General features: G+C 39.7%; 3 protein-coding genes across 4 annotated transcripts in view; 2 read left to right on the top strand and 1 right to left on the bottom strand.

Moving 5' to 3' along the window:
* The first annotated feature begins 257 nt into the window (after positions 1-257).
* Positions 258-4,522, top strand: lsm5 (LSM5 homolog, U6 small nuclear RNA and mRNA degradation associated). Its single transcript, XM_057824184.1, has 5 exons — positions 258-446; positions 3,956-4,051; positions 4,133-4,160; positions 4,238-4,310; positions 4,391-4,522. The coding sequence occupies exons 1-5, from the start codon at positions 401-403 to the stop codon at positions 4,421-4,423; spliced, it is 276 nt and encodes a 91-aa protein (XP_057680167.1). The 5' UTR covers positions 258-400; the 3' UTR covers positions 4,424-4,522.
* A 63-nt stretch (positions 4,523-4,585) lies between these two features.
* psme2 (proteasome activator subunit 2) lies at positions 4,586-9,503 on the bottom strand. Its single transcript, XM_057824183.1, has 10 exons — positions 9,287-9,503; positions 9,018-9,050; positions 8,820-8,882; positions 8,652-8,732; positions 8,525-8,555; positions 8,287-8,453; positions 5,146-5,213; positions 4,972-5,026; positions 4,819-4,905; positions 4,586-4,755 (listed from the first exon to the last, which is right to left on the bottom strand). The coding sequence occupies exons 1-10, from the start codon at positions 9,332-9,334 to the stop codon at positions 4,675-4,677; spliced, it is 714 nt and encodes a 237-aa protein (XP_057680166.1). The 5' UTR covers positions 9,335-9,503; the 3' UTR covers positions 4,586-4,674.
* The window catches only part of LOC130908592 (E3 ubiquitin-protein ligase RNF31-like), a 29,142-nt gene continuing 12,477 nt past the window's right edge, over positions 9,302-25,966 (top strand). Inside the window, exons 1-13 of one of the 2 annotated variants that reach the window (XM_057824179.1) lie at positions 9,302-9,758; positions 10,525-10,703; positions 10,776-10,922; positions 13,538-13,693; positions 13,764-13,823; positions 13,889-14,066; positions 14,166-14,309; positions 14,376-14,526; positions 18,811-18,914; positions 18,979-19,115; positions 19,242-19,481; positions 23,069-23,338; positions 25,757-25,942. In XM_057824179.1, coding sequence (XP_057680162.1) covers positions 9,737-9,758; positions 10,525-10,703; positions 10,776-10,922; positions 13,538-13,693; positions 13,764-13,823; positions 13,889-14,066; positions 14,166-14,309; positions 14,376-14,526; positions 18,811-18,914; positions 18,979-19,115; positions 19,242-19,481; positions 23,069-23,338; positions 25,757-25,942 — 1,974 coding nt within the window. In that variant the 5' untranslated portion in view covers positions 9,302-9,736. Of the gene's footprint in view, positions 9,759-10,515; positions 10,704-10,775; positions 10,923-13,537; positions 13,694-13,763; positions 13,824-13,888; positions 14,067-14,165; positions 14,310-14,375; positions 14,527-18,810; positions 18,915-18,978; positions 19,116-19,241; positions 19,482-23,068; positions 23,339-25,756; positions 25,943-25,966 lie in introns of both variants that reach the window. The other variant, XM_057824178.1, reaches the window with a different exon arrangement.

Consider the following 25,966-nt stretch of genomic DNA (forward strand, 5'->3'; position numbering starts at 1 on the left):
TTTCCATTGTTAACTCTTATGATAATAAGTTATCAATTTTTACTCTGTCTGGCTGTTTATTTTAGTTTTATTGGCGTTGATTACCAATATATAAGGGCTAAACGACGGACCGCATGTTGTCAGGCTGTATCAAAACTCTCGATTTGTCCTCACTACTCTTCGAATTTAAACAATTACGTCATGTATTAACCACTCTAAATTGCAGCGTCACGTGGTATAAATCGATCAAAATCAATATTCGCGCTGCCGTTGCTACCGTTTAACCTTACTGTCATAACGTGTATCTATTTTCATTTTCAAAGAAAAAACATAATCGACAACGGTGGGTTTGACTATTTTAGACTCGTTTCCGCCTTTATTAACTCGCTCGATTACTTCTGCCTGAAAGTTTACAGCAAACATGGCGGCAACTCAAGCTACGAATCCTTCACAATTGCTCCCGTTGGGTTTGTACAATTTATTTTTTCCCCCAACATATTCGCTGATATTTTAGCGTAGTAATAAACGACAACGTATTAGGTTCACCAAGCTGACAATATTAGGAATTTGTCAGCTTTTTAACATCAATTGTTAGCGTCGCTCCTCGAACGCGTGCTCAGGGCAATGCATTTTTATGACAAAATTTGTCATTATTTTCCTATTTTATTCACAAGAGTGGTATATATATTTAAGAGACGGTTAGGAAAACACACAATGGCAACACAATTGGAAGAATTCCGTTGACAGACCAAGGCAGGTGTCCAAAAGAACACAAGAAGTACAGGTCCATCCATCCATTTATTCTTAAAACTCAGCAATGAATTAGGGGTGGGTACTTCTTGGTACCACACGATACGATTTGCGATATAAGCTCTCGATAGCAATGATCTCACGATATGGCGATACAACAAATATCGATACATTGTTCGGGAAACCATGCTTCAAAACAACTAATAAACAGAAAAACAATTCATCTTCATCCTTCTTCTGTAAGTTCTCACTAGTAGACGTCCAATCCATTTGAACTGGGAAGGTGGCAGTGAATGAACCCCTCCCACTTCAGACGGGCCCCTCCCACTTCTATGGCTGTCAGTGTCAGTCAATGCCAGGCAACGAGGTCAATGGGGTACCGCACGCTACACGTCACTTCCGCTCATTATGACGTTAGCTACTGTGGCTCTGCTGCTAGGCAAGAGGGGACAAGTTCTCGTTTGTCCCCAATAGTAAAAGAATGGAAATCGTGTACGATGGAGATGTTTATAGAGCTAAACCTACCAATTCCGTCCGAAAATGATGTCCCTGGTGCCAAATTCACTGGTAAAAATGTGGAAGAACATACAAATGTTCAGTTAAAGAGATGGCTTGAGTGTCGAGGGCTGAAAAACACGGAAAAAAACGAGCCGACCTAAGCTTACCCTTAGCTTTTTTATCGACACGATTTTCTTACGCCACTGACAATGACATTCTCCTGTTTCAACAAACTATCCTTTACCACCATAAGCCCTGGCTTTCTTATGTATTATATCCTCTGGTTGTCTTACGTTTCTGACCGTTCTTTTGGGCAATTTACATCGCTATTTTTGTGTAGCGATCGCAAATGCTACTCGTTGACAGCCAACAAACAGTTTTAATTTTTTCATTATTTAACAAATCTTAATTCTATTAATTTATTTACACTTCCTCTTACTAAAGTTGTTTCTTTACAACAGAATAGGTAACAACGGTGGCAGTCAGATCCCACTTTTAAATTTTTTTCAGGTCATTTATTGTTGGACAGAAGCAGCACACCAAAACGCCACGCTGAAAATAAGTCATAATATCAAAATGGCTTACCTCTTGGCCGAAACAAAATGTTTATTGCATATTAAATGTGAATGGCTTCATCCTTGCTGGCGTTAAACTGGTCTTTTAGACGTCCGCGCCATAGTAGCGCCTAGTAGCATAGTAGCTCAATTCTTCACATTTTTTCATCCGAGTTTTTGGTTCCGGGAAATGTATGAAGAAAACATCCTTTATATGTCGTAATGTCGAGAGTCGTTTCTACAAGTTCCATAGTAGCAGTGAATAATTGGCATGTCATTTTTTGAAAGATTACTGGAGAAAGAAGGCCGAAATATAATGGTTTGCATGCGATGGTGTGTATATAATGTCCCACTTCCACTTTACGATGCGACGTCACGGTCTAAGAATAGCCTGCATGCGGTACGCCATTTCAAGTCATTACCTGTTGATTTTCAGTCACTTTCTGTTGATTTTGAGGCATTCTATGGGTCACTTCAGTTGATTTTGGGCTACAGAACAGAAAGAGACTTGAGAATGTCCCCAAATGAATAGGAAGTGACTCAAACTCAACATGAAGTGACCTGTAAATGCCCTAAAATGAACAGAAATTTCCCTGTAAATTCCCGAAAATCGGAAAGAGTGACTGTGAATGCCCTGGATTTGAATGAACGAACGTTCATTCGCCCTTCCTGGTCATAATGGATTGGGCGTCGAGCGCCATTAATGGCAGCCATAGAGTTAACTGAGACTATTATAGTAGATTTTGGTAGCAACTTGTTGGTTCCTTTTTTTTTTTTTTTTTTAAATATTGGCACCTTTCTAAAATGATATCTGGATTCTTGGCATAATAATAATACATTTTATTTATAACACATTTTACATTTGAAAAACAAAACTCAAAGTGCACATTGCGAAAAATAAAAAGACTAAGAATCAAAGAGTAAAAGCAAAACAGACAGAAGCACAGATAAAATCAGATGCCAATCAGATAAAAATAAGGCAGTCAAATAAAATTAGCTAGAATAAGCTTTTTTAAAAAGGTGAGGTTTTAGTCCCTTTTTGAATGCATCCACCGTCTGCGGGGCTCTGAGGTGGTCTGGGAGGGCGTTCCACAGACTGGGAGCAGCACCTGCAAAGCCCCTGTCGCCCATAGTCTTGAGCCTAGTCCTGGGCGGGAGTAGACGGTGCTGTTGGCCTGACTGGGTTCTGGCTGAAAGTATGTGATGTGAGGAGTTCGGTGAGGTAGGTGGGGGCTACACCGTGTAGACAGTGATGGGGGTGAAGGAGGATTTTGATTTCAATACGGAGGTGAACAGGGAGCCATTGTAGGGTGTGAAGGATGGGGGTGATGTGCTTGTGTTTATTTATGTATTTAGGCCTGACGGTATCGTTATTTTTTGGAATGCCAAGTAGTGCTGCAACGATTAATCGATTAACTCGAGTATTCGATTACAAAATTTTGTTGCTTCGAATATTCGTGTAATTAATGGTTTATTTTGAAAGTGTTTGCATTTCGTTTTATTGATTAGGGTGGATACACTGCCCTCTGGTCTGCCTCATTTCATATGGCTGAATCCAACTGCTCCTTGTTAAGACCAATGTATGCTATGTTTTTGTTTGAGCTAATGTTTCTTAATGCATTCGTAAATTAGTTTATAGGTATATTTAGCTGTTTTTTTGTGGGAATATGTGTCTGAACAATTTGTTAAGAGCATTGTAAAAAACATTAGCATTTTATAGCATTTAAGCTAGCGGACTTTTGCAATGTAAGTTAGGCAATTGATCTTTTGTTCTACATAGATCCTCATTTATTTATTTTTTTTATACCGTTTGAGCCTCAGCTCAGGAATTTTAATTTTTCATGTTCCTTATCTGATTACTCGATTATTCGAACTAACTAGTTCGTCGATTAATCGACTACTGAAATAATCGATAGCTGCAGCCCTAATGCCAAGTATCACGATATATCACCATTTTGACATTTTGTCACACCCCTAGTAATGATAGTCCTGCACAACTAATTTTTCAATGTAGAAATTCAATTCAAATTTGTTTTTAAAAAGCAAAATTAAGCCAAATAAATGTAACTAATAGTAAGTTTATTGCTCTAACTGATTTCTAAGTCAACTCTTTCACAGAAACACATGAATGTTAATTTAGTTATGATTTAAAACTTTTCCATTAATACTTTCAGAGCTTGTGGACAAGTGCATCGGTTCCCGCATCCACATTGTCATGAAGACGGATAAAGAAATTGTCGGAACTCTTTTGGGCTTCGACGACTTTGTCAGTATCCTAAAAAAAGTCAAATAATGTGTTTCAATTTTGTCAGTTTGCTAGTTATAGTGCAGCTTCCTTAACTTGCTTTAAGATATGGTCCTCGAGGACGTGACAGAGTTGTAAGTTTTTTCCGTTTTCCTTGAAATCCTCAGGGTGACTTTGATAAATTGCATTTTTTCCCCCTCCTATGTTTTAGTGAAATAACACCAGAAGGTCGAAGGATAACCAAACTAGACCAGATTCTACTCAACGGCAACAACATTACAATGGTAACTAACTCAATGTGACAATTTAGTTTTCTAATCCTGATTAGAAATCAAAATTTGTCATAACAATCTGTTTTTTCCAGCTTATTCCAGGTGGAGAAGGTCCAGAAGTTTAGGACGATTGGAGTATTTTTCTTTTATTTTGAAGTTTGTTGTCTCTTCTTGCTCTTTAAGCACGAATATACTTTTTTTTTTTTTTTTTTTTTTTTTTTTTTGTTAAAAAAAAAAATGTTTTGGAAATAAAGGTGTGGCATCATGAAGAACACACAAAAACAAAAGCAACCAAAAAGTGTTTTATTGATATTTATGTGTTGAAGCCAGTTTTTTTTTTTTTTTTTTTTTTAATGGTCAGTGTTTCCCCTGGTTTTTAGTACATGGACGGCTTCTCCTCGCCTTTAGGATTGGTCACCTTCTCCATGTTCTTGCTGATCATGTCGTAAAGTTCCACCTGCAGAGAAAAAAAGCGGTGAAAGGAAGCGTGCGGGAAGCGGAAAGTGTTTGTTTGACTCACGTAAAAGCTACGTAAATCCAGGATGATCGTCCTGATGTCTGAGTAGACGGCGACGTCCTTCTCGTTGACAAGCGAACGGTAATCCATCTGGAAGGTGAGAGAAAAATTAGATCCACGTTTGGGGGAAAAAAATAAGATTTTCAAGGGACCCACCACATGAGTGTCTTTGGAGGCTTTAGCCACGGCGTCTCCTCTTTCGAGGAAGTACCTAAGTAAAGAGTTTATTATGACATGAATTTTTAATAAAAATGCCATTAAATGATTATCAAAGTAATTTTTAGTTGATTATTCACAGCAGGCCTAATATAAACACATTTTGATACGCACTTGTTAATATTTGGCTGGAAGCCGTCCACTTTGGTCCTCACGGCAGCAATCCTCTCTAAGATTTTCTCCTGCAAGTGACAAACAGTTTACACTTTACAAACGTCAAAATAATATTACAAAAGTAAAGGTCATCCAAAAAATTTACTCAAGTACAAGTAAATATTTGTGTGTGGTGAAAAGACTACTCAAGTAATAGCTGCTTAAAATGTCAGATTGTTTTTTTTTTTTTTTAAACAACGGTATGAGTTCTAAATCAGCGCAAAGTAATCGATAACATGCCAAAAAATATTGAATTCCAACTAGCAAAAATCAACAAATAAAATATCGCCCACCCAAAGAGCAAGAGTGCTCTCTAGTCTAGAAAATATTACCTACCATGAAATTAAAACAATAATATCTCCGGTTTTCCGTGGTCTATCGGTGCCAAATAAATACCGTAAATTTCGCACTATAAGGCGCACCTGACTATAAGCCGCCACCCACCAAATTTGGCACGAAAACTGCATTTGTTCATAGATAAGCCGCACTTATCTATAAGTCGCAGCTGTCCTCACTGTATTATGGGATATTTACACCGAAAGATATTAACCGGTAACACTTTTAAGACCAAATGAACCAACATGAAGCTTTGAATCAATTGGCTACAAAGATTCATTGCTTCAAGAAGCTTCATTAGGCCATCACTGCTCCCTTGAGGGGGACTGTCAACCTCTGCTGCCACCTGCTGTCAACACTGTTGTTGTCCACCATGCCTCCAAGCAGGCATTGCAGCACTACGGATGTTAATAATCAAAATTAATGTTCTGTGCTGATTATTTCTTCAGTTACTGCTCCAATTGTTTCATTAATTGCTAGTTATGGTATTTGGCAACACTTTATTTGACAGTGGCGCCATAAGACTGTCATTAGATAATCATAATTATGACATGACACTGTCATGAGCATGAATGAATGGTTATAACATGTCATTTAGTGTTGTCTGGCAAATTATCTCTTCAGGTTGAATAGATGTCAAAGATCCAAGCTGGACATAAATGGAGGTAATGACATAATTTTCCGGATGACATTAAATGACATCTGTGATAAGCATTCAGTGATGCCCATGATAGTGTCATATCATAATAATGACTGTCTTATGACGCCGCTGTTAACCCATAGATGCATAAGTGGGTCAAAAATGACCCGGTGAGGTTGTTTTCTTGAGATATCTTCGGAATGAAAAATTGTTATCAATTCATATTCCAGGTATTCCTCAAAAAACATGTTTTTGATATGCCATTCAAATTTTTGATGAACTTTTTATACATTTGAAGAAATTGTCATTTTTATATTACTACCCTAAGCTTCCACAAGTGGGTCAAAAATGACCCACATGCATTTTCTATGGAATCCAATGGGAATCTTTCATTCTTATCAACTTTGGCTGTCACGAATAAATTTACCCTGGACCACACAGACTCGGTATATAAAAAGTGACATCCCTTAAGAAGATTGTTTTACACAGCAAGAGCTGATACGTGTACTGTAAGTATTATGTCCGTATAGTATTTTGTGTGTGTTTCATGACTCTTTATTATTATTTATCAACAAATTAACCTACTTCATAACTAGCTAGCTAACTAAGGCTAGGTTCATACCGCTGGTCCTATTGCACAATTTCGTTTTTTTTGTCTTATCTGTTTTTTTGGCATACCCGTTCAGACTGCCTTTGTCCATTGAGCCTGTTCAAGTATCACACATGCGGTCTAATTCGCAGTCCGAGATGCGCTGAGCAAACTGGCCCGCATGCGCAAGAGCATTGGAGAAGAGAGAAAACCGCGCATTGTCAGGCTTATTTTCAACCCATTTTATTTTTTTATGACTGTTGTCAAGCCCGCTCCTTCCCCAAAAGCCGCGTTCAAGCTAGGCGTTAACGCTAATGCACAGCTGCACCGATACCGTAGCACCGGGTCTCTCTCGCTCTTTGCTGATGTTAATTGCTGCATGAATTCCAATTTGGGGGACTTGACAGTTCGGACCGCAGCCACATTCTGGAAAAATGTGGCCCGGATGAGATTTTAACCACATACGAAAGTGACCTGGATCGAATTTGAAAATGGTCCACTTTTATGCGACTTATGGAAAAAAGTGGCGGCTAATATACCAAAAATTACAGTACTTGGAGAGGGGGCGAAATCCGCGCTTTCGAGTGATGTTGACAGCGGCGGATTTTTTTTTTGTTTTTTAAATGGCGCTTTTAAGACTCGTGATTGAACAGAGTGTAGTCATAGGACTTCTGATTGCAAGCTTGTGTGTGGTCATGTGACTATTATGTCTGATTGGTATAATAGGGTCATGTAATTATTGTTGGGGAAACTGGTAGAGCCGTTGTGGGCATCTCTGGTAAAGTCTAATATGTAGAATAAAGGGGAAAAGTAATGAGTCTAATGAATAGTGTAGCTCAAAGTAACAGAGTAGCGTTTCTTCTTCACAGATGTACTCAAAATTAAAAGTAAATAGCATGGTGCGGTAAAACTAATCTTAGCCCCTTTCACACACACCTCAACACCGTTTTATTCCTGGGATTTATGTGTGAAAGCAATTTCCCGGGTCGACTGACACGGAGATGACGTGGACATTTACTGAGTCGCGTATTAATATAATGTCCGGGAAGCGGTATGTGTGAAAGCAGGCGATAAATTCCCGGGTCACTGCACGAAGGCTGATGACGTAAATATCATGGCGGGCCGATAGTCATTTCCTATTTCTTACATCGCAATTATCAATATGGCAAGCTGGAAATGGCAACATTAATTTGAAAACATAACAAAATTAAATTGTTACTGGATCGGATCGTATAGCCGAGGAAGAGAGTCCGTCGTTTATCTTTGATGTAATGTCCAGGTTATAAAACAGCGCTAGCCGCCCTCCCTGCAAAAAGAGTGCGGAGTCGGCACCACTGGACAAGTCTGTGAACGAGTCCAACACGAGTTATTCCCGGGATATCTTGCCATGACACGGTCGAATACCGCGTCAGTTTACAAGGGAATGTACCGGGATACAAGTCTGAAAGGGGCTTTAGAAGTACATTTTTCTCAAAAACTTAGACAAGTAACTGTAATGTGTTACTACCCACCTCCGCTTTTCAGCATGTTAACGCACCTGAATTGCCACGCCAAAGTCGTTCCCGTCTTCAATTTTGGGGATGAAGTGCTGAATCCAGCATGCCACGGTGATGAACGTCTCCCGTTGGTTGGCGATTTCGGGTTTCAACTTGCCCACAAGCTCCAAGATGGTTTCGTTGGACTTGATAAAGCCGCATTTGGGTTCTGTGTTAACAAGCAGATGGGTTCAAGAACCGTGACGTCTTAACCTAATGCACTAAGAAATAATACTTCACTTTTCTTCTTCTCTTCGTTGGTTTCCATCTCCTGTCGGAACATCGCAGAGAGAATTGAGAACACGCAACAAATTGCTTTAATATTAAAACTGCAACAACAACAACAACAAAAAGAGTCACGCATCACCTCTTCATCAGGGTTTGGTGGATCAGGAATGGGGATGTCCAGTGGCGCTTTAAGTGCCGACATATCTATCCCATTGACTTCCTGTCAAGAAAAAGTTAACCGGTTTAATGCAATGTTTACAGTTAAAGTGTGTTGCTCGGCTGAAGAAATGTCAGTAAGATTTCTGACCTGAAGCAGAGCATTCAGCTTGAGGATCTTGGCAGGAATCGAAACTGAGAAGAGATTGTTTGTCTAGGGAAAAAGGGGAAAGACAGGACTGACTGAGGAAACCATTTTATCAGAAAATACTCATGGAATTATTATTTCTTTTTGATTCGTCAAAATTTTATAAATCATGAGTAAAAGGAGAATATTTTGAGTGCAAACCTCAAATAGCAAAGCTTGATTGAAGCTTTCCACCTACAAGGAATGAAAAAAATATCAAAATTAGTTAAGAAAAAAAAAGTGTTATAACGAATTTTTTTCCCTGAACTGCCGAGTCACGTCTCAGTTTGCTTTCGTTTTGTATAAAGTAAAATTTATCTATCACAAAAACATTCTTTTTAGTACGATATTTAAGTTCTGGTGATTTTTTTTCAAAACTTTTTGCAAATGCGTTTATTTTGTTTAGTCATAGAAAAAAACTTTCAACTTACCTTCGCCGCATTTTCGACGCTAATCTTTAATTCGGAATTTTTAGGCATGATGTACAGTAAACTTTTATTTTTACCTGGAAACTACAAAAAAAAAAAGTTTAAAGTGACGAAAAGGTTAATCAGAAGGACGACATACAGTGAGTGAATTTTAATTTTATTTCCTCATTCACTTAAGGTTGCTTTCGATTTTGACTGAATATCATCACTTCCGCTTAAAACTTCACGACAAGAGAAGCAAATATTGTTCACTGATTCTGTTGTCGAACCCAGTGCGTTTTTCTCTATAATCTTCTCTTAAGCTTGTTTTTGAAGTTATTTTTTAAACGCTAAAACAAAAATACCGAGGAGGCAGGCAACGACCGTTTCCAGAAAACTTATTGTGAAAATATAAAACATTACCGAAAGTATTGTGAACGAACGACACCTCACTTCCGTCTTTGTGTTGCTTTCATGGCCAGTGGATCAAATCCAGGTGAGTGAAAACATTAAATATTAGTCAAAATTTTCTTAAATTTAAAATTATTGTTGTTTAATCTTATTTTTTAGCATTCGGGCTGATAATTTAAAAGTAATGTCGAGATAAACTTTGACTGGACGCTGTCACTGTAACGAAAATGGTCGTAAGCTACTAAAGTTTATTTATTGGAACGTCGACGTTTGACTTCTAATTAGTACAAATTGTACACACTTGAAAAACAAAATAAGGATTTACTTGGACTTTTGTGTACTTTTATGTGAACTAACAAAAATTGAATTGATGATAGAGATGTTGTTCGTCCGGTTTGGACTTCCCCTTAGCAGACTGTGTTTAGTGAAAGCTGATCAGTTAGCTGATAAGTTACTGCTTGAGCAGTTTTGGTGGTACATACTGTTTCCTTGACTACAGCAATACAATAATGGAACGCGTCTGCACTTTGTCAAGAGTTCAAATAATCTTTAAAAAAAAAAAAAAAAAAAAAAAAAAAAGGTGTGTTCATTCATATTTGTAGCAGGACACATCGAGGGAAAAAAATGATTTCTCATTTTTTGATTGTTCATTAAAAGGGGGGGGGGGTTATTCAGTCAATCATTGATTTTTTTTTACATTTCAAAAAACAAAATAGGAATATCAGTAAATGTTTTCTTTTTGTGTTTTTTATTTCCAAAAATAGTTTATTTCTTAAGAGAACTTCAGAAATGTTCTTTAAATGTTATTTCAAACACTTCTGTTCTAAAATGTCTCCTGTTAGTAACCGCAGATGGCCAAATGGAGGAAGCAAGGAAGACAGGCGAAGCCTTGCTTACCTCCGGCATGGCTCATGACCTAAAGGCCATCCAGGTGCTAGCTAACCTCCCTCTACCGCTCTCCAAGAAGTACCGTCATGTCATGGTGGGCACCATGTTGAAGGAGAACGTGTCAGGCGGCAATAAAGCCCAGGTCAACACTTGAACCTAATAAGACTTCCGGGGTTTCGTTATTCATTTTGGAATGTTATTCTCTTCCTGTTAGGTGCTGGAGTCATTGACCCATTTAGCCAAGGCCTTAAGCATACTAGAAAAATACGGATGCAACCTAACTAGCCCTCTGAGGCCTAAATTCTGGCGTAGCGTCAAGCACGCCAACACAGTTTTCAGAGCTACAGTGGACTCCATCCAGGTAAGCACTAATGCTAGCTTTGAGTTGACGTAGACCAGGGGTCTCAAACTTGAGAGTCTGGGTGAGTGTGAGAGCGGGACACAATAAATATTCCACCAAAAAGTTTCAGATATTGAAAAAACAGTACGTGTAATTGAATCTTTTAAGTTACAGGTGTCTAACACAAAGCTTGGGGGCCAGATCTGGCCCGCCACATCATTTTGTGTGGCTCGCAAGTAAAATGTGCTGATCGACTTTGTTTCCAGCTAAAATAAATTTTAATAGAATTTTAAAAATGAGATGATTAATGATACTAAGCGTGTGCCGGTATAATATTCTGACGGTATGATAACCTTAAGCCGAACAAAATATTCTAAATAAAATTAAAATAAATGCAGTCCTTTAGGTGAGGCTAAAAATAATTATAATAAATAACAAAAATAATTGAATTACTTTGCATGAAAAGCACGTGTGTATGGCTCGTATCATGTTTACATTATACATACACTTTTTCTCAACACAGAAAGTTCCCAGGGGGAAAAAAAACACTGCATGTTTTACCACCGCTAGACACACTAAACTTGCTGGAGTTAACTCTCGTAGCTGGTGGGAAACGTTGTTGACAGTGTTTAATATGGGTGTGCCATCTTAGGCACCCCACGATTCGATTCGATTACGATTCAGGGTGCTACGTTTCGATTATTGAACGATGATCACAGCATTGACGATGATCACGATTATTGATGCATCATACACTACTGATTATTAAAGTAGCTAAACAAATTTATGTCAATTATTTATTTTTAAAAACCCTAAGGACGATGGAAACATGCCCATACAACAAAAAGCTGCCCTTAAACTGCTTTTATTTTTTTGTTTACAAGAAAGTGCAAAAACATTAACCATTTTAAAGGCAGTACTTATTTCTCAACATGCCTATACAATAGACAGCTGACCTTGAGATGCTCTTTTTCACAAGAAGGTGCAAAAACAGTCGCTGTTTCAATGGCAGTGCTTAGATCTCTCAACAATACAATAAAATTTACTCTGGTGGAATGAATACTACATTTTCTGGAAACAAAGTGTCTTCAGAAATAAGACTTTTTTTAACCAGTATACTTTTTTTTCACAGATTTCTGTACTATTTCGTATGTTTTTAGTGTTACCGTTGCACTTAATCCTGGCTTTAAACGTACTGCATCTGGAATAACTTTTGTACACACCCAAACAACGTACAACTTGACATGGAAATACATGTTATCGAAGTCGCTGATTAGCATAGCGCTCAGCGCTAACTAATAACATTTCAAAAACAACAACAATAAAGGCTTAACAGTACAAGAGGGTTTTGTGTACTCACCTCTTATAGACGCACACGGGAATAGCAACACACTAGGAACATTTTCCAACACGACTTGAACCTACTGCTGGACAACTGAAAGGCAAGGAGCAACGAACTATCTCTTTTCCCCTCTCGCTCTAAAAAATAACTTGCGCACGGAAGCGCGACCGCCTGGTCCCTGCCTGTCTCATACACAAATTTATTTTCAAGTTTTTTGAAAAGGAGTAAAACCCTCGCTCAGTAACCAGCTGCATCAATCATAATGTTGTGCGTCCTTGTGTGTGTGCATGCGTGCGTGTCCGGGCGGCAGACATGTCTTGAATTTCGTTCCGCTACTAGCGGTTGTCATAAAGTTATTAGGGAAAATCATCGTTTTTGAACATTTATGAATTGTATTCCAATTGTCACATGTGGAATCGCGATGCATCTAAAAATTGATTTTTTGGCACACCATTAGTGTTTACTAACTTTTAATTTTGTATTAATGCGAAATCATATTGTAGGTTTTGCCTCCTCGGCAGCCACCCTCCGCAAACAGGCTTTGCATGTCCGTTGGCCCTCCTCTAAGCTGCGGCGTTCTGTAACTTTTCTGCAGCCGAAGTATTCCCATACAGCGATTTCGTTTTCTTCGATGGAGGAAAAAGTTCAGGAGTTTTCCCCCCTCCAGCCATCGTGTAGCACAGCTGATTCACTGACACTGAGCTACAACCAGTGGGGGAGGGTTGAGCCTTACAGCTGCTAGCGAGAGATTCCTCAAAGCATTTTTGGGACAAAAACATAGCTAATACCTTAGGGACGGTATGACGTAAAACTTTTGCGGTTTTGAAACCTTGAGGTTTTCATACCTTTCTACCTTGAAACTGGTAATCGGCGCATGTCTTGATAAAACATGAGAAACAAATTTTTAAAATTTGGAATAAATTAATGGAAAAAGAATATTTACAACATTTTCATTTTTTTTTTAATGCAAACCAAATATTAAATAACAAAGTATTATTAGCTGTTTTCCCCCCTGTTGTTTTATTCATTTAAATTGAATTGAGAAACAAATAGGAACATTTTTGCTAGTAAGAAGCTCAAAAATGAGGATTTACATAACAAAATAGGTCTCGAAATGATTCAACTTCAGCTGATGAATTGACTTTGGCGAACACATTGACATTCATTGAAAAACACTGAGCTTATGCTAGCTTGTTCTGTCATGATTACTAGGGAAAAAAGCACACATAACACTTAGATATCATGTAAGCTGGGAAAAAACTGTCGGGATAACGACGAACATGTCATCGCTCAGGGCGGCCGTCAAGTGCTCTTCCTTTACGGGTACACTCAGCAGCAGTCTGATGGCCTCAGCTTCCCCGACGACGTCACAGAGCCCGACAGGGAAAAAGTCGCCGCGGTGACGTTGGAAGTTATGACGTTGCGTACGGAAATAGACATGCTCATCAAGGTCTGACCCCTCTAAAACCAGTGTTTCGTGATCCCCACGAGTTTTACCAAGTCTTATTTACTCGTTTTAGGGTACGCATCCTCATGAGGAAATTTTCAGCGATTTTATACCGCAGTTTAACATCGAGAAGGTATGTGAAAAAATTTGTCATCTCGCAAATTCAACATGACAAAGTAGTTTTTTTTTATGCTGCAGGATGCCACGACGACTGATGCCGTTGTCATCCCGCCGCAACAGGCGGAGGAGTCAGGGCGCAAGCGGTCGCCTCCTCCAGTGCTGCCCAAACCAAAACTCCCGACAGAATTTCAAACTCCAAAATTGCCACCGTCGAGCGAGTCACCAGCAGGGATGAAGAATTCATCCAGTTCATCAAGTAAGAACATGTTTGCGATAAAGAACGAATGAACATTCGCCGCCGTTCCTCCCAGTTCCAATGAATTGGACGATATTCAACTTGTTTTCCCGCTCGCAGCGGAACAATGCAATCTCTGCGGCGGCTCGGCCACGGTCGTTTGCCCGTCGTGTGATCATCAATCATTCTGCGACGCGTGCGACGACCTCTTCCACCGCCACCCCGCCAGGAACCATCACAAGCGTGAACCCAAAACCTCGCGAGGTACGCTAGCTTACATGTTTAGGTTAGTTTCGTTCCTCTAACATGTTTTTTGTTCACGATGTGAAGAAATGTGTTGCATCTGCGGCGTATCGCCCGTGCACGCTCGCTGCGCCACTTGCGTGCAGGTCTTGTGCCGCAAATGCGACGACCTCTTCCACTCGCACCCTGATCGTAAAGGTCACAGCAGGACTGTGCTGGAGAGCACCAAGGTTAACAGGTACGCTCACGCTAATGAGTGCTAATAAGCCGCTACTTTTTTCCCTCATTTTGAATCCTGCAACTTCTAGTCTAGTGCGGCTTATTTGCCGATTTATATGGGTTAATAGGTAACACCTTATTTGACAGCGGCATCATAAGACTGCCATATTAGCATCATTATTATGACATGACACTATTATGGGTAATAATCAGGGGTGCACATAGTTTTTTTCCCCCAGGTTCTCAGAGGAGGACCTGGAGATGTGACTTGGTCCTCATTGAGCTTGAGAGCCGACCCGCCTGAGGCGATAAAATTATGACAAGCTTTAGTTAGAGCCAAATACCTTTAATTAATTATATTAACAATTAGTGCCTGATTAACATCAACTGGCACAACAAAATTGCCATTACTTTGAAGTGAAATGTAAAGAAATAAACATAAAAGCAGTACTAATTCAAAATAAAGGGCATTATGCGGCTCCCACATTAACCCCAAGCCTTTGTAAAAGTGGGATGTTCTCCTCCTCATAAGAGCTCATTGAACGTGCATGTTTAGCTTTGTGAAATGCGAGCAAAAACACGTTTGTCAGTGCATGGCGTTGCTCTTCATTAACTTTATTCCGCCACTTGTCCATAGGGCGAGCGGGGTGCTGCCTGACATCGATAGTTTGCTTAATTGCCACATGCTCTGTTTTTTTCGTGCTTTTCAGTTTGGATGGCTGAAATTTTTTGACCCTACATAAAATGCGCTGCTCTTATCAGCGACATTGGGATTCTCACGGCAAATTTTGTACCACATATCCGTGCGAGCATCATTTGCTTCTAGCCATGGTACCTCCTGCAGCCACTTTTCAGCAAAAGTCCTTTTTTCGGTAGCTCCGGTGACGTCTCTGTCGTCTGTCTGTCCTTTGATGGGGGTGGGGGAACACGGAAATAATTACTCAGTGGGGCCTGCCTCCGACATTTTGATAAGTGATTGTCTCGTGTCCGCCGCAAATACAGTGGTCAGCCATCGGTACGCAAAAGCGTATGGAAGCCGCTGAGAGCCAGCGCGTTTGTATACGTCTAGTTCGCATGCGCGCATGCGGACGACTTATGTGCACCCCTGGCAATAATGAATGCTTATGACAAATGTCATTAAGTGTCATCTGCCAAATTATGTCACCAACTCCATTTATGTCCAGCTCGGATCTTTTACATCCATTCACAAGTGAGATACCATAATTTTCGCACTATAAGGCGCACCTGACTTTAAGCCGTCACCAGACAAATTTGACACGAAAACGACATTTGTTCATAGATAAGCCACACTGGAATATAAGCCTGGCTGTCCTTACTGTATTCTGGGATATTTACACCAAAAGATATTAATTATTTGACAGCGGCATTGTACGACTGTCATAAGACCAAATGAACCACCAAGAAGCTTTGAACCAATTGGCTACAAAGCTTTAAGAAGCTTCATTTGGCCATCACTGCTACCTTGGGGGAGACACTCAACCTCTGCTGCTACCTGCTGTCAATACTACTGTGGTCCAACGTGACGCCTGGCATGCATTGCAGCGCTATAGATGTAAATATCAATCAAAATTCATGTTCTGTGCTGATTATTTCTTCAGTTACTGTTCCAGTTGTTTCATTAATGGCTAGTTATGGTATTTGGTAACACTTTGACAGTGGTGCCATATGACTGTCATTAGACAATCATAATTATGACATGACACTGTCATGAGAAGAAAAAAATTCTACTAAAGTGTTACCTATTAACCCAAATAAATCAACAAATAAGCCGCACTGGACTATAAGCCACAGGATTCAAAATGAAAAAAAAAAAAAATAGCGGCTTATAGTCCAAAAATTATGGTAATTTGCCAGATGATACAAAATGAAATCTGTCATAAGCATTCAATAATGCTCATGTCAGCGTCATGGCATAATTAGGATGGTCTTATGACAGTCTTATGGCTTCACTGTCAAATGTATTGCCAAAATACCATAACTAGCAATTAATGAAACAACTGGAACAGTAACTGAAGAAATAATTAGCCCAGAACATGAATTTTGATTATTTACTGTAGCGCTGCAATGCATGCTAGGAGGTTGACTGTCTCCCCCAAGTTAGCAGTGATGGCCAAATGAAGCTTCTTTAAGCAATTAAGTTTTCCAGTCAAATGGTTCAAAGCTACATGGTGGTTCATTTGGTTTTATGACAGTCCTATGATGCCACTGTCAAACAAAGTCTTACCAGTTAATATCTTTAGTGTAAATATCCCATAATACAGCTGCGGTTTATACTCCAGTGCGGCTTATCTGTGACTAGGGCTGCAGCTATTGAATATTTTAGTAATCGAGTATTCGACTGAAAATTCTATCAATTCATCGAGTAATCAGATAAAACTATATTTTAGGTAAAGAGTAATTATCAATATACATGGGAAAACAGGACATTTAATCTAATACTGAACCATTTTCGGTCAATCAATGTCTTTATTTTCGATGTACAGTACTGGACTGTCTCAGGAAATTAGAATACACAATATTCTAATTTTTTGAGACAGTCCTGTGTATATATACAGGACTGTCTCAGGAAATTAGAATACACAATATTCTAATTTCCTGAGACAGTCAGGAAATTAGAATATTCTAATTTCCTGAGACAGTCAGGAAATTAGAATATTCTAATTTCCTGAGACAGTCAGGAAATTAGAATATTGTGTATTCTAATTTCCTGAGACAGTCCTGTATATATACACAGGACTGTCTCAAAAAATTAGAATATTGTGTATTCTAATTTCCTGAGACAGTCCAGTACATTGTTGAAAACCGCCAACAATTGCATCTCAGATGTTACTAGGGAAAAAAAACAAATTCACTGCTTTCACGAAAAAAACGTAAGTTCTTATTTCTTACCTAAAAATGTAATTACGCTTGATAACACACATCACTTAAAAGTTAGGTGTTAATTTCCATTTGTGTCAAGCTATTTTTAGTTCTAGTTAAGTTTTAAGTTAGTCTAAACTGTAAGTCCTGATAGGATTTTGAGTTTTTGCAGTGTTCAAAATAAATGTATGATACCTGCTGAATTGGAGCACATTAGAGACCAGTTCTACTTGTTGTTTTATCCAGCAATGACTACTGAGCTAAAATTGACAGTTAGCTTAATTATGTTTTTATTTTACACCCTCATCACTCTACAGCGCTATGTTTTTACAGATTAAATAAAGCTTGTATCTATGTAAGATACGTTAGCCACGCATCGACAGTAATCATAACTAATAGAAACCCTGCCCTCTGCAGGGCTAACGTTACGTGAGCAAGGGACACTAACGTTAATCTTTTTTATTAGCGCTGAGAAATCTACTGCTTTAAGATGGCGGCTGTTTACTAACGCCTCTGAATCTGTCATTTCGCATCTAGTTCTATAGACATGTGATATGTATGAGACGTCAGACATCAGACACTACCTGCTACCACCGTAGCATCATGCAGGTGTAGTTTGTAGTAACGTTGATATAGTTTGTAGCAGTTAGGTATTTGGTTGTTTTTTTGTTGTTGTTGTTTTGTTTGTTTCTTCCTCTTCGCACGTGACTTTGGCCCGCATTAAAAGTACTCCGGGCAAAACGTGATACTTAGAACTGGCAAAATTAAACGATTCCTCGAGACGAATAAAATTACTTGGATCAGTTTTTAAACTTGAGTTACTCGAGTTGCTCGAGTATTCGTTTCCGCTCTATCTGTGACCCGCTCTATCTGTAACCAAATGCCGTTTTTGTGTCAAATTTGGTGGGTGGTGGCTTATAGTCACGGGCGCCTTAAAGTCCGAAAACTATGGTAATACTGGAAATTGGAAGAGGTCTAAAAAGTGGCACAAAAATCTACCGTAATTTTCGGACTATAAGCCACTACTTTTTTCCCCTCATTTTGAATCCTGCGCGTAGTCCAGTGTGTCTTATTTCTTGAATTTTTTTTTTTTTTTTTAGTTAATGGGTAACACTTTGTCTGCGGCGTCATAAGACTGTCATAAGACTGTCAGAATTATGAAATGACACTGTCATGGGGAATAATAAATGCTTTTGACAGATGTTATTAAGTGTCACCCAGGAAATTTTGTCACAAACTCCATTAATGTTCAGTCTAGATCTTTTTCATCCATTCGAAAGTGCGATAATTTGCAAGATATTTATTCTCTACACATATTCTACACACATTCTAACTACACATAAAAACTACTTACTTATAGTAATGAGTAAATGTGATTGAGTACTTTCCGCCCCTGGTGATTGATTAGACGTTTTATTTTTAGCGCTTCTTCGTCGACGTGGACGTGCAGTCAGTGCGCTACCGTCAACAAGGCGCAAAATACGCTCTGCGCCACATGCAAAAACAGCTCCACGCCATCCAACACAGGTGAGAGCGCCTACTTAGGTCAAGTTCAGAACTTAGGTGAATATGAATTAGATGTTGTCTTCAGAGTGGAAGTGCAAGAGCTGCACAGTCATCAATCAAGGCAGCAGCGTCCTCTGTGAGGTGTGTGAGCGCCCCCGTCTGGCGCCTCCCCTGTCCATCACCCCGGCGCTTCACAGCTCAGGTTCAATCACCGTAGTAGAGGTGGGTTGCTTTTCAAAGTTAAGGAGGTTCTTCCCGAGTCTTTTTGCTAACTCGTTCACTTCCATTTACTGGTGAAACTGACAGCTAACAGTATGTTATCTACCCTTTTATTTTTATCTTCCTTAGCCTAATTGGGCCTGTCCATTCTGCACTTTTGTCAACCCCTTATCCACAACGGCATGTGAAGTCTGTCGTACACCAAAAAAACAGTCAAATGTGTCACCAACTCTTCAGAAAAGCTCAGGCGACGCAAAACATCAAGTTCCCGCACCACCCCAACCCAAACCCAAACCCAGAGTCGGCTTGGATCTGAAGAGGCAGGACCGTATGAAGCAAGACGGCCTCAAGCTCGTCCAACAAATCAAAGTAGGCTATTAAAGTACATTTGTCTATAAATGAAGATCGGCTATATATCAGGATTTAATATGGACATTTTTTCTAGATTGGCCATTGACCGATATATAGCCGATACACTAATATAATTGTTCGATTCTCTGTTTGGGTGATTATCTCTCTTATAAAGGTTAATTGATATATTGGCCGGCCAATATACTGGGCCGATGTATGTAGGGAACTTCTTAAAGATCGGTTGATACTTGGCCGATATAAGGTATACAAAGGATATATACACCAGAGGTTGCGCTAGACTTTTTCGTTGTCTGTCATTTTGACTGACAGTGTCATAAAAATCCGGTCATAATCTATTTTTACCCGTCACTTACATTTTTAAAATGATAATAATGACATATTCAATAGTATTTAGTTTTCATTCATTTTTAATTAATATTCTGTCCGAACAAGCTTAACAAGAGGCAAACAGACAGCGGAGTGCACCAATCAGCGACAGGCAGACGTGCCGTTAGCAAAGCGACGAGGGCAGGACGAGGGACTTGCGCGCGGAAGTAAACATACGAGGAGAACGGAGTTTATTCAACATGGCTAGCGCGAGACAGACTGTTGTCAATGTCTCGCGTCGATGTGTTTTAGCTCATTTAAAACTGAATTTACCGCGGATTGGAACATATTCTCGGCTCTCCCGTTCGCCATCCGTGTTGTTGCAGAGACGACTTTCGGCGCGCAAGAGTGACGTTGCTCGTGAAGAACACGCCACGCAAATAAACAAATCTAATTTGTCGATTGATTTTGTACCTACTCGAGAGGCTGTGTCCCAGACTTTTCTCTCAGTGTTTGAAAAATACAGGGAGAACAGTCTGGCCGTGCCAGGCAAACACTCAGTTGCCTTGACATTTTTCCGAGTAAGGCCAACGACGTCATGCATCAAGAGAGACAATAGCTAATTAATATGCTCACTCGCCACCCTGTGGTCTGGGGTGTGAATTGCAACCTGTCAAAATGACGGATGGACTTCAGTTTTTTCCGTCACCATTTTAAAAAACCGGTCAACGACGGAAAATATTCGGTTAACGCGACCCCTGATATACACTCACCGGCTACTTTATTAGGTACACCTGTCCAACTGCTCGTTAACACTTCATTTCTAATCAGCCAATCACATGGCAGCAACTCAGTGCATTTAGGCATGTAGACATGGTTTAAGACAATCTCCTGCAGTTCAAACCGAGCATCAGAATGGGGAAAAAAGGTGATTTGAGCGACTTTGAACGTGGCATGGTTGTTGGTGCCAGAAGGGCTGGTCTGAGTATTTCAGAAACTGCTGATCTACTGGGATTTTCACGCACAACCATCTCTAGGGTTTACAGAGAATGGTCCGAAAAAGAAAAAATATCCAGTGAGCGGCAGTTCTGTGGGCGGAAATGCCTTGTTGATGCCAGAGGTCAGAGGAGAATGGCCAGACTGGTTCGAGCTGATAGAAAGGCAACAGTGACTCAAATAACCACCCGTTACAACCAAGGTAGGCAGAAGAGCATCTCTGAATGCACAGTATGTCGAACTTTGAGGCAGATGGGCTACAGCAGCGGAAGACCACGCCGAGTGCTACTCCTTTCAGCTAAGAACAGGAAACTGAGGCTACAATTTGCACAAGCTCATCAAAATTGGACAATACAAGATTGTCAAAACGTTGCCTGGTCTGATGAGTCTCGATTTCTGCTGCGACATTCGGATGGTAGGGTCAGAATTTGGCGTCAACAGCATGAAACCATGGAACCATCCTGCCTTGTATCAACGGTTAAGGCTGGTGGTGGTGGTGTAATGGTGTGGGAAAATATTTTCCTGGCACTCTTTGGGCCCCTTGGTACCAATTGAGCATCGTTGGAACGCCACAGCCTAACTGAGTGTTGTTGCTGACCATGTCCATCCCTTTATGACCACAATGTACCCAACATCTGATGGCTACTTTCAGCAAGATAAGGCGCCATGTCATAAAGCTAGAATTCTCAGACTGGTTTCTTGGACATGACAATGAGGTGACTGTACTCAAATGGCCTCCACAGTCACCAGATCTCAATCAAACAGAGCATCTTTAGGATGTGGTGGAACGGGAGATTCGCATCATGGATATGCAGCCGACAAATCTGCACCGAGTGTGTGATGCCATCATGTCGATATGGACCAAACTCTCTGAGGAATGCTTCCAGCACCTTGTTGAATCTGTGCCACGAAGAATTGAGGCAGTTCTGAAGTCAAAAGGGGGTCCAACCCGTTACTAGCATGGTGTACCTAATAAAGTGGCCGATGAGTGAAGGTGATACATTCATATTCACTGTTGACATTAGAGGGGAGTTTATCTACCCAAATCAATAAAACTAAATGCAAAACCCTTTCAAAAGAAACCATTACAAGGCCACTCTAATTAAACAAATACTCAAAGCACCAAAATTTGATTCAAAGCTTTTTTCTAACTGAATGGCGTACCGCAAGCAACACGTCACTTCCGCTCATTAATATTCATGACGTTACCTACTGCTGCTAAGGGAGGACACCAATAGGAAATGAATGGAAATCGTGTACGAAGGAGATGTTTACAAAGCTAAACCTACCAATTCTCTCCGAAAATGATGTCCCTGGTGCCAAATTCACTTGCAAAGATGAGGAAGGACTTAAAAAGGTTCAGGTAAAGAGCTGGCTTGAGTGTCGGGGGCTGAAAAAGACGAAAAAAACGAGCCAACCTTAGCATAGCCTTAGCTTTTTTATCGACACCTTTTTCTTACGCGACTGACAATGACATTCTTCTGTTTCAACACGCTATCCTTTACCACCAGCCCCGTCTTTCCTGTATATTATATCCTATGGTTGTCCTATGTCTCTGACAGTTATTGGGGGGGAATTTATATTTTGTGTAGCGAATGCTACTCAGTGACAGCCAACGAACACTTTTAATTTTTCGTTATTAACAAATCTTAATTCTATAATTTATTTACACTTCCCCCTTACTAAAGTTGTTTTTACAACAGAAACGTAACAGTGGCAGTCAGATACCATTGTAATTTTTTTCAGGTCATTCTTTGTCAGACAGAAGCAGTACGGCACAACGTCACGCTAAAAAATAAGTTAAAATTTTAAAAATGGCTTAACTCTTCGTCCTCTGAAAGACCATGCTAACCCAACAAAATGTTTACTGCATATGAAAGTCCGCGCAAGTTGATTCAGCCTTCACAGTTTTTGGTTTCGGGAAACGTACGAAGAAAACATCCTTCATATGTCGTAATGTCTAGAGTCGTTTCTACAAGTTCCAAAAAAAGCAATGTGTGATCGGCATGTTCGTTTTTGAAAGATTACCGGAGAAAAGTAGCACAAATAACATTGTTTCTATGCGAGGGCGGGTCTATAATGTCCCACTTCGGCTTTACTTCCGCTTTACGATGCAACGTCACGGTCTAAAAATAGCATGCGTGTGGTACACCATTACTGGAGTTAATTGATTAAACGTTGCAGCACTACTTTAAATATTGTCAATCCACTGAATTTTTTAAAAAGGAAACCCGTATCGCACCAGCCTTTGAAAATCCCATTTTGGCTGATTTCTGACGCAGGAAGCAGAGAAGCGCGGCGTCAGCCCAGAGGAAGTTTACGCCGCGTTACGCTTCTGCGACGGCAGTACGGACCCGTGCGATTGGCACACGACAGAACTGCCCCAACTGCTGGATGACATCTGTGGCATGGCCGCCTCGGTACACGCTAACGTCTCCGCCAGTGGCGAAGGCTTGGCGCTGTCCAGAGCTGAGGCAAAGTTGGCCTGGTTGGCCACGGGGGGCGACACTGAGCGGGCGGTGATGCAAGTGCTGCGAGATCGGAAGTTGAAGGTATGGAATGGACATTTTTCTTCTTTTTTTTTGGGGTGGGGGGAACCTTTGGATAATTTTATCTGCAGTCATCCCCTCTTTTTTTTTTTTTTTTTTTTTAACTCTCAGTGCCATTGACAATGATAAAAATTAGGGCTGTCAAACGATTAAAATTTTTAATCGCGTTAATTACAGTTTAAAAATTAATCGTAATTAATTGCAATTAATCGCAATTCAAAACATCTCTAAATTATGCCATATTTTTCTGTAAATTATTGTTGGAATGGAAAGATAAGTCAAATGACAGATATATACATACAACATACTGTACATAAGTACTGTATTTGTTTATTGTAACAATCCATAAATGGCATTATTAACATTCTTTCTGTTAAAGTAGAACCACGGATAGAAAGACTTGTAGTTCTTAAAAGATAATTGTTATAGTTACAAGTTCTAGTAATTTTATATTAAAACCCCTCTTCATGTTTTCGTTTTAATAAAATTTGTAAAATTTTCAATCAAAAGCAGAGTTAATATAATAATAATAAAAATAAAAATAACAATAATAAAAATAGAGTGAAGAGTTTTACGTGTATTTTGCATAGCTATTTTGATATGGAATGCCAGTTCATTTTGCATTGTTGTTCAACTGTGTGTCAGAACAGGGCCTCATCACTCTAGACTGAAGTGTTTTTCTTTTTGTGAACATTATTTTTTTGGAGAGATAGGAATATTATTTTTGTTGTGCTTATCTTACCCAAAATACAACAAGAGACACATAATTGCCACTAAAAGAAAGAAAACTTGCCGAAATATGTGTGGAGCACAAATAGCAATTTGCATTGCATTGTGAATACAGCATGAACGTCTCACAACTACTGATTCTCCCACATTTAGAAGAAATAACATGAGTATGGAAGGGCGCTGCCCCTAAGCGGCCGGTGGCGTTCTCTTCACTGTGTCCATAAACGGCCTCATTGTAATTTTGTTTGAGGCAATGTGCAAGCGGGTCATTTAGTGCATGCGTTAATTGCGTCAAATATTTTAACGTGATTAATTTAAAAAATTAATTAACACCCGTTAACGCGATAATTTTGACAGCCCTAATAAAAATACAATCACCCTTCTGCTGTGAATTTACAGCAGTTTATCACTCGTAGACGTCAAATCCATTTAAAGCGAGGGGCTGCCACTCTTCCTGCTTCAAATGGATTGGATGTCCATAGCCGTCAATCGCAGCCAATGAAGTAAAAAAAAAAAAACTCCCTAATGCAATTTTTTAAAAACTTTTTTTTTGTTTTGTTAAACTGATTGACACATTATAAGCAGTCAACAAAAATAAAAATTAAATTAGAAAATAATTTACAAAATCATTCCCCAATGCAGTTTAAAAAACACACCTTAATGAGGGGTGCCAATAATTATGGAGGGCACTGTACTTGAATATCTGCAGAAATGCGAGCGGTATACTCACTTTTGTGATATACTGTACATTCATCTATCTTACAGATAACTCCAAAATGCAATAGTTCAAAAATGTCCAGCTATGAAAACATCTTGCCATGAATTTACTCTCACAAAATACTATAAATCAATTTTAAAGGGTCATGCCTTCAGCCTGCCAGAGACAATTCCCATTTATAGTTCATAATGTAAAGAAAAAATCAGCTAAATCATTGGAAAGGAGGACACAAATGACCTTCGCACTTGGATCAAGTTTAAAAAAAACAAAAAAAAACAGGATGTCAACATCTCGACCAGTAGGGGAGGCAGTACAAACAACATTTTTGGAATTGTTTAAGCCTCTCTACACATTTCAACTTTAAGTACACTTCCTAAAGATCCCAATTCCCAAAGTAGGAGATACCAAAAGCTGTGCCAAATGTTTTCTTTTGTTCTCTTTTTAAAACGCAAGTGTTTCCGTGAGAAAGGGAGTACGCCGGCCTTGAAAGATAAACTAAGTGGGATTCCGATCTGCTCAAAAGGGCAAATAAAAGCAGACTGGGGGAGCTGGAAATGGTCAAAAGTCAGCTTTGGCCTGATTTAACAATCATTGTTCTTTGAGATACAAGCACATTTGTGGAAAATATTCAACGAATGTGAAAATACTCATTGACTGCCATTGACGGTGCTAGACGTCCAATCCATTTGAAGTTCAATTGGATTGACGTCCACTAGTCCACTAGTGATAAACTCATTGGCGGGAGAGTGCATCTAAATTTTTCAACACGTTGGCTGTCATTGGCAGCACCGGATGTCCAATTCATTTGAAGTGGGAGGGGAGACTGGTGGCAAATACACATGAACATTATTATTGGTGTCACATGTATGTCTATTAAAAATGAATGTCTTGAATCACAAAATTAAAAAATGCATAAACTGGAATTTAAAAAATGGGAAAAAAATATCATAAAATGAATAATGTTCTGTTTTCAGATGATGGAGCTTCACTCTCTAGGCTTCAGGGACACGGGTCAATGCGAGGAGGCCCTTCGGCAAAGCGGCGGTCAAGTAAAGGACGCGCTTTCCCTGTTACAGCGCCCCCTACTGGACCCCTTCCACAAGCGCATCTGGAGCGAGCAGCCCGAGCCACCCTTGGACCCCAACCACCCCGACAAAGAGGTGCGCCTCGGATTGGACGTCTTA

Source organism: Corythoichthys intestinalis, chromosome 20 (genome assembly GCF_030265065.1).
Source record: "Corythoichthys intestinalis isolate RoL2023-P3 chromosome 20, ASM3026506v1, whole genome shotgun sequence".
NCBI classification, from domain to species: Eukaryota; Metazoa; Chordata; class Actinopteri; order Syngnathiformes; family Syngnathidae; genus Corythoichthys; species Corythoichthys intestinalis.

What these genes read in the sequence shown, in the direction of transcription:
- lsm5 (XM_057824184.1), top strand. Translation starts at nt 401, where the DNA reads ATGGCGGCAACTCAAGCTACGAATCCTTCACAATTGCTCCCGTTGG. An exon ending in GGGCTTCGACGACTTTGTCA is followed by an intron (nt 4,052 to 4,132) that starts GTATCCTAAAAA and finishes ACTTGCTTTAAG; the next exon opens with ATATGGTCCTCGAGGACGTG. An exon ending in ACGGCAACAACATTACAATG is followed by an intron (nt 4,311 to 4,390) that starts GTAACTAACTCA and finishes TGTTTTTTCCAG; the next exon opens with CTTATTCCAGGTGGAGAAGG.
- psme2 (XM_057824183.1), bottom strand. Translation starts at nt 9,334, where the DNA reads ATGCCTAAAAATTCCGAATTAAAGATTAGCGTCGAAAATGCGGCGAAG. An exon ending in CAACGAAGAGAAGAAGAAAA is followed by an intron (nt 8,454 to 8,524) that starts GTGAAGTATTAT and finishes TTGTTAACACAG; the next exon opens with AACCCAAATGCGGCTTTATC. An exon ending in CCTCCAAAGACACTCATGTG is followed by an intron (nt 4,906 to 4,971) that starts GTGGGTCCCTTG and finishes CTCACCTTCCAG; the next exon opens with ATGGATTACCGTTCGCTTGT.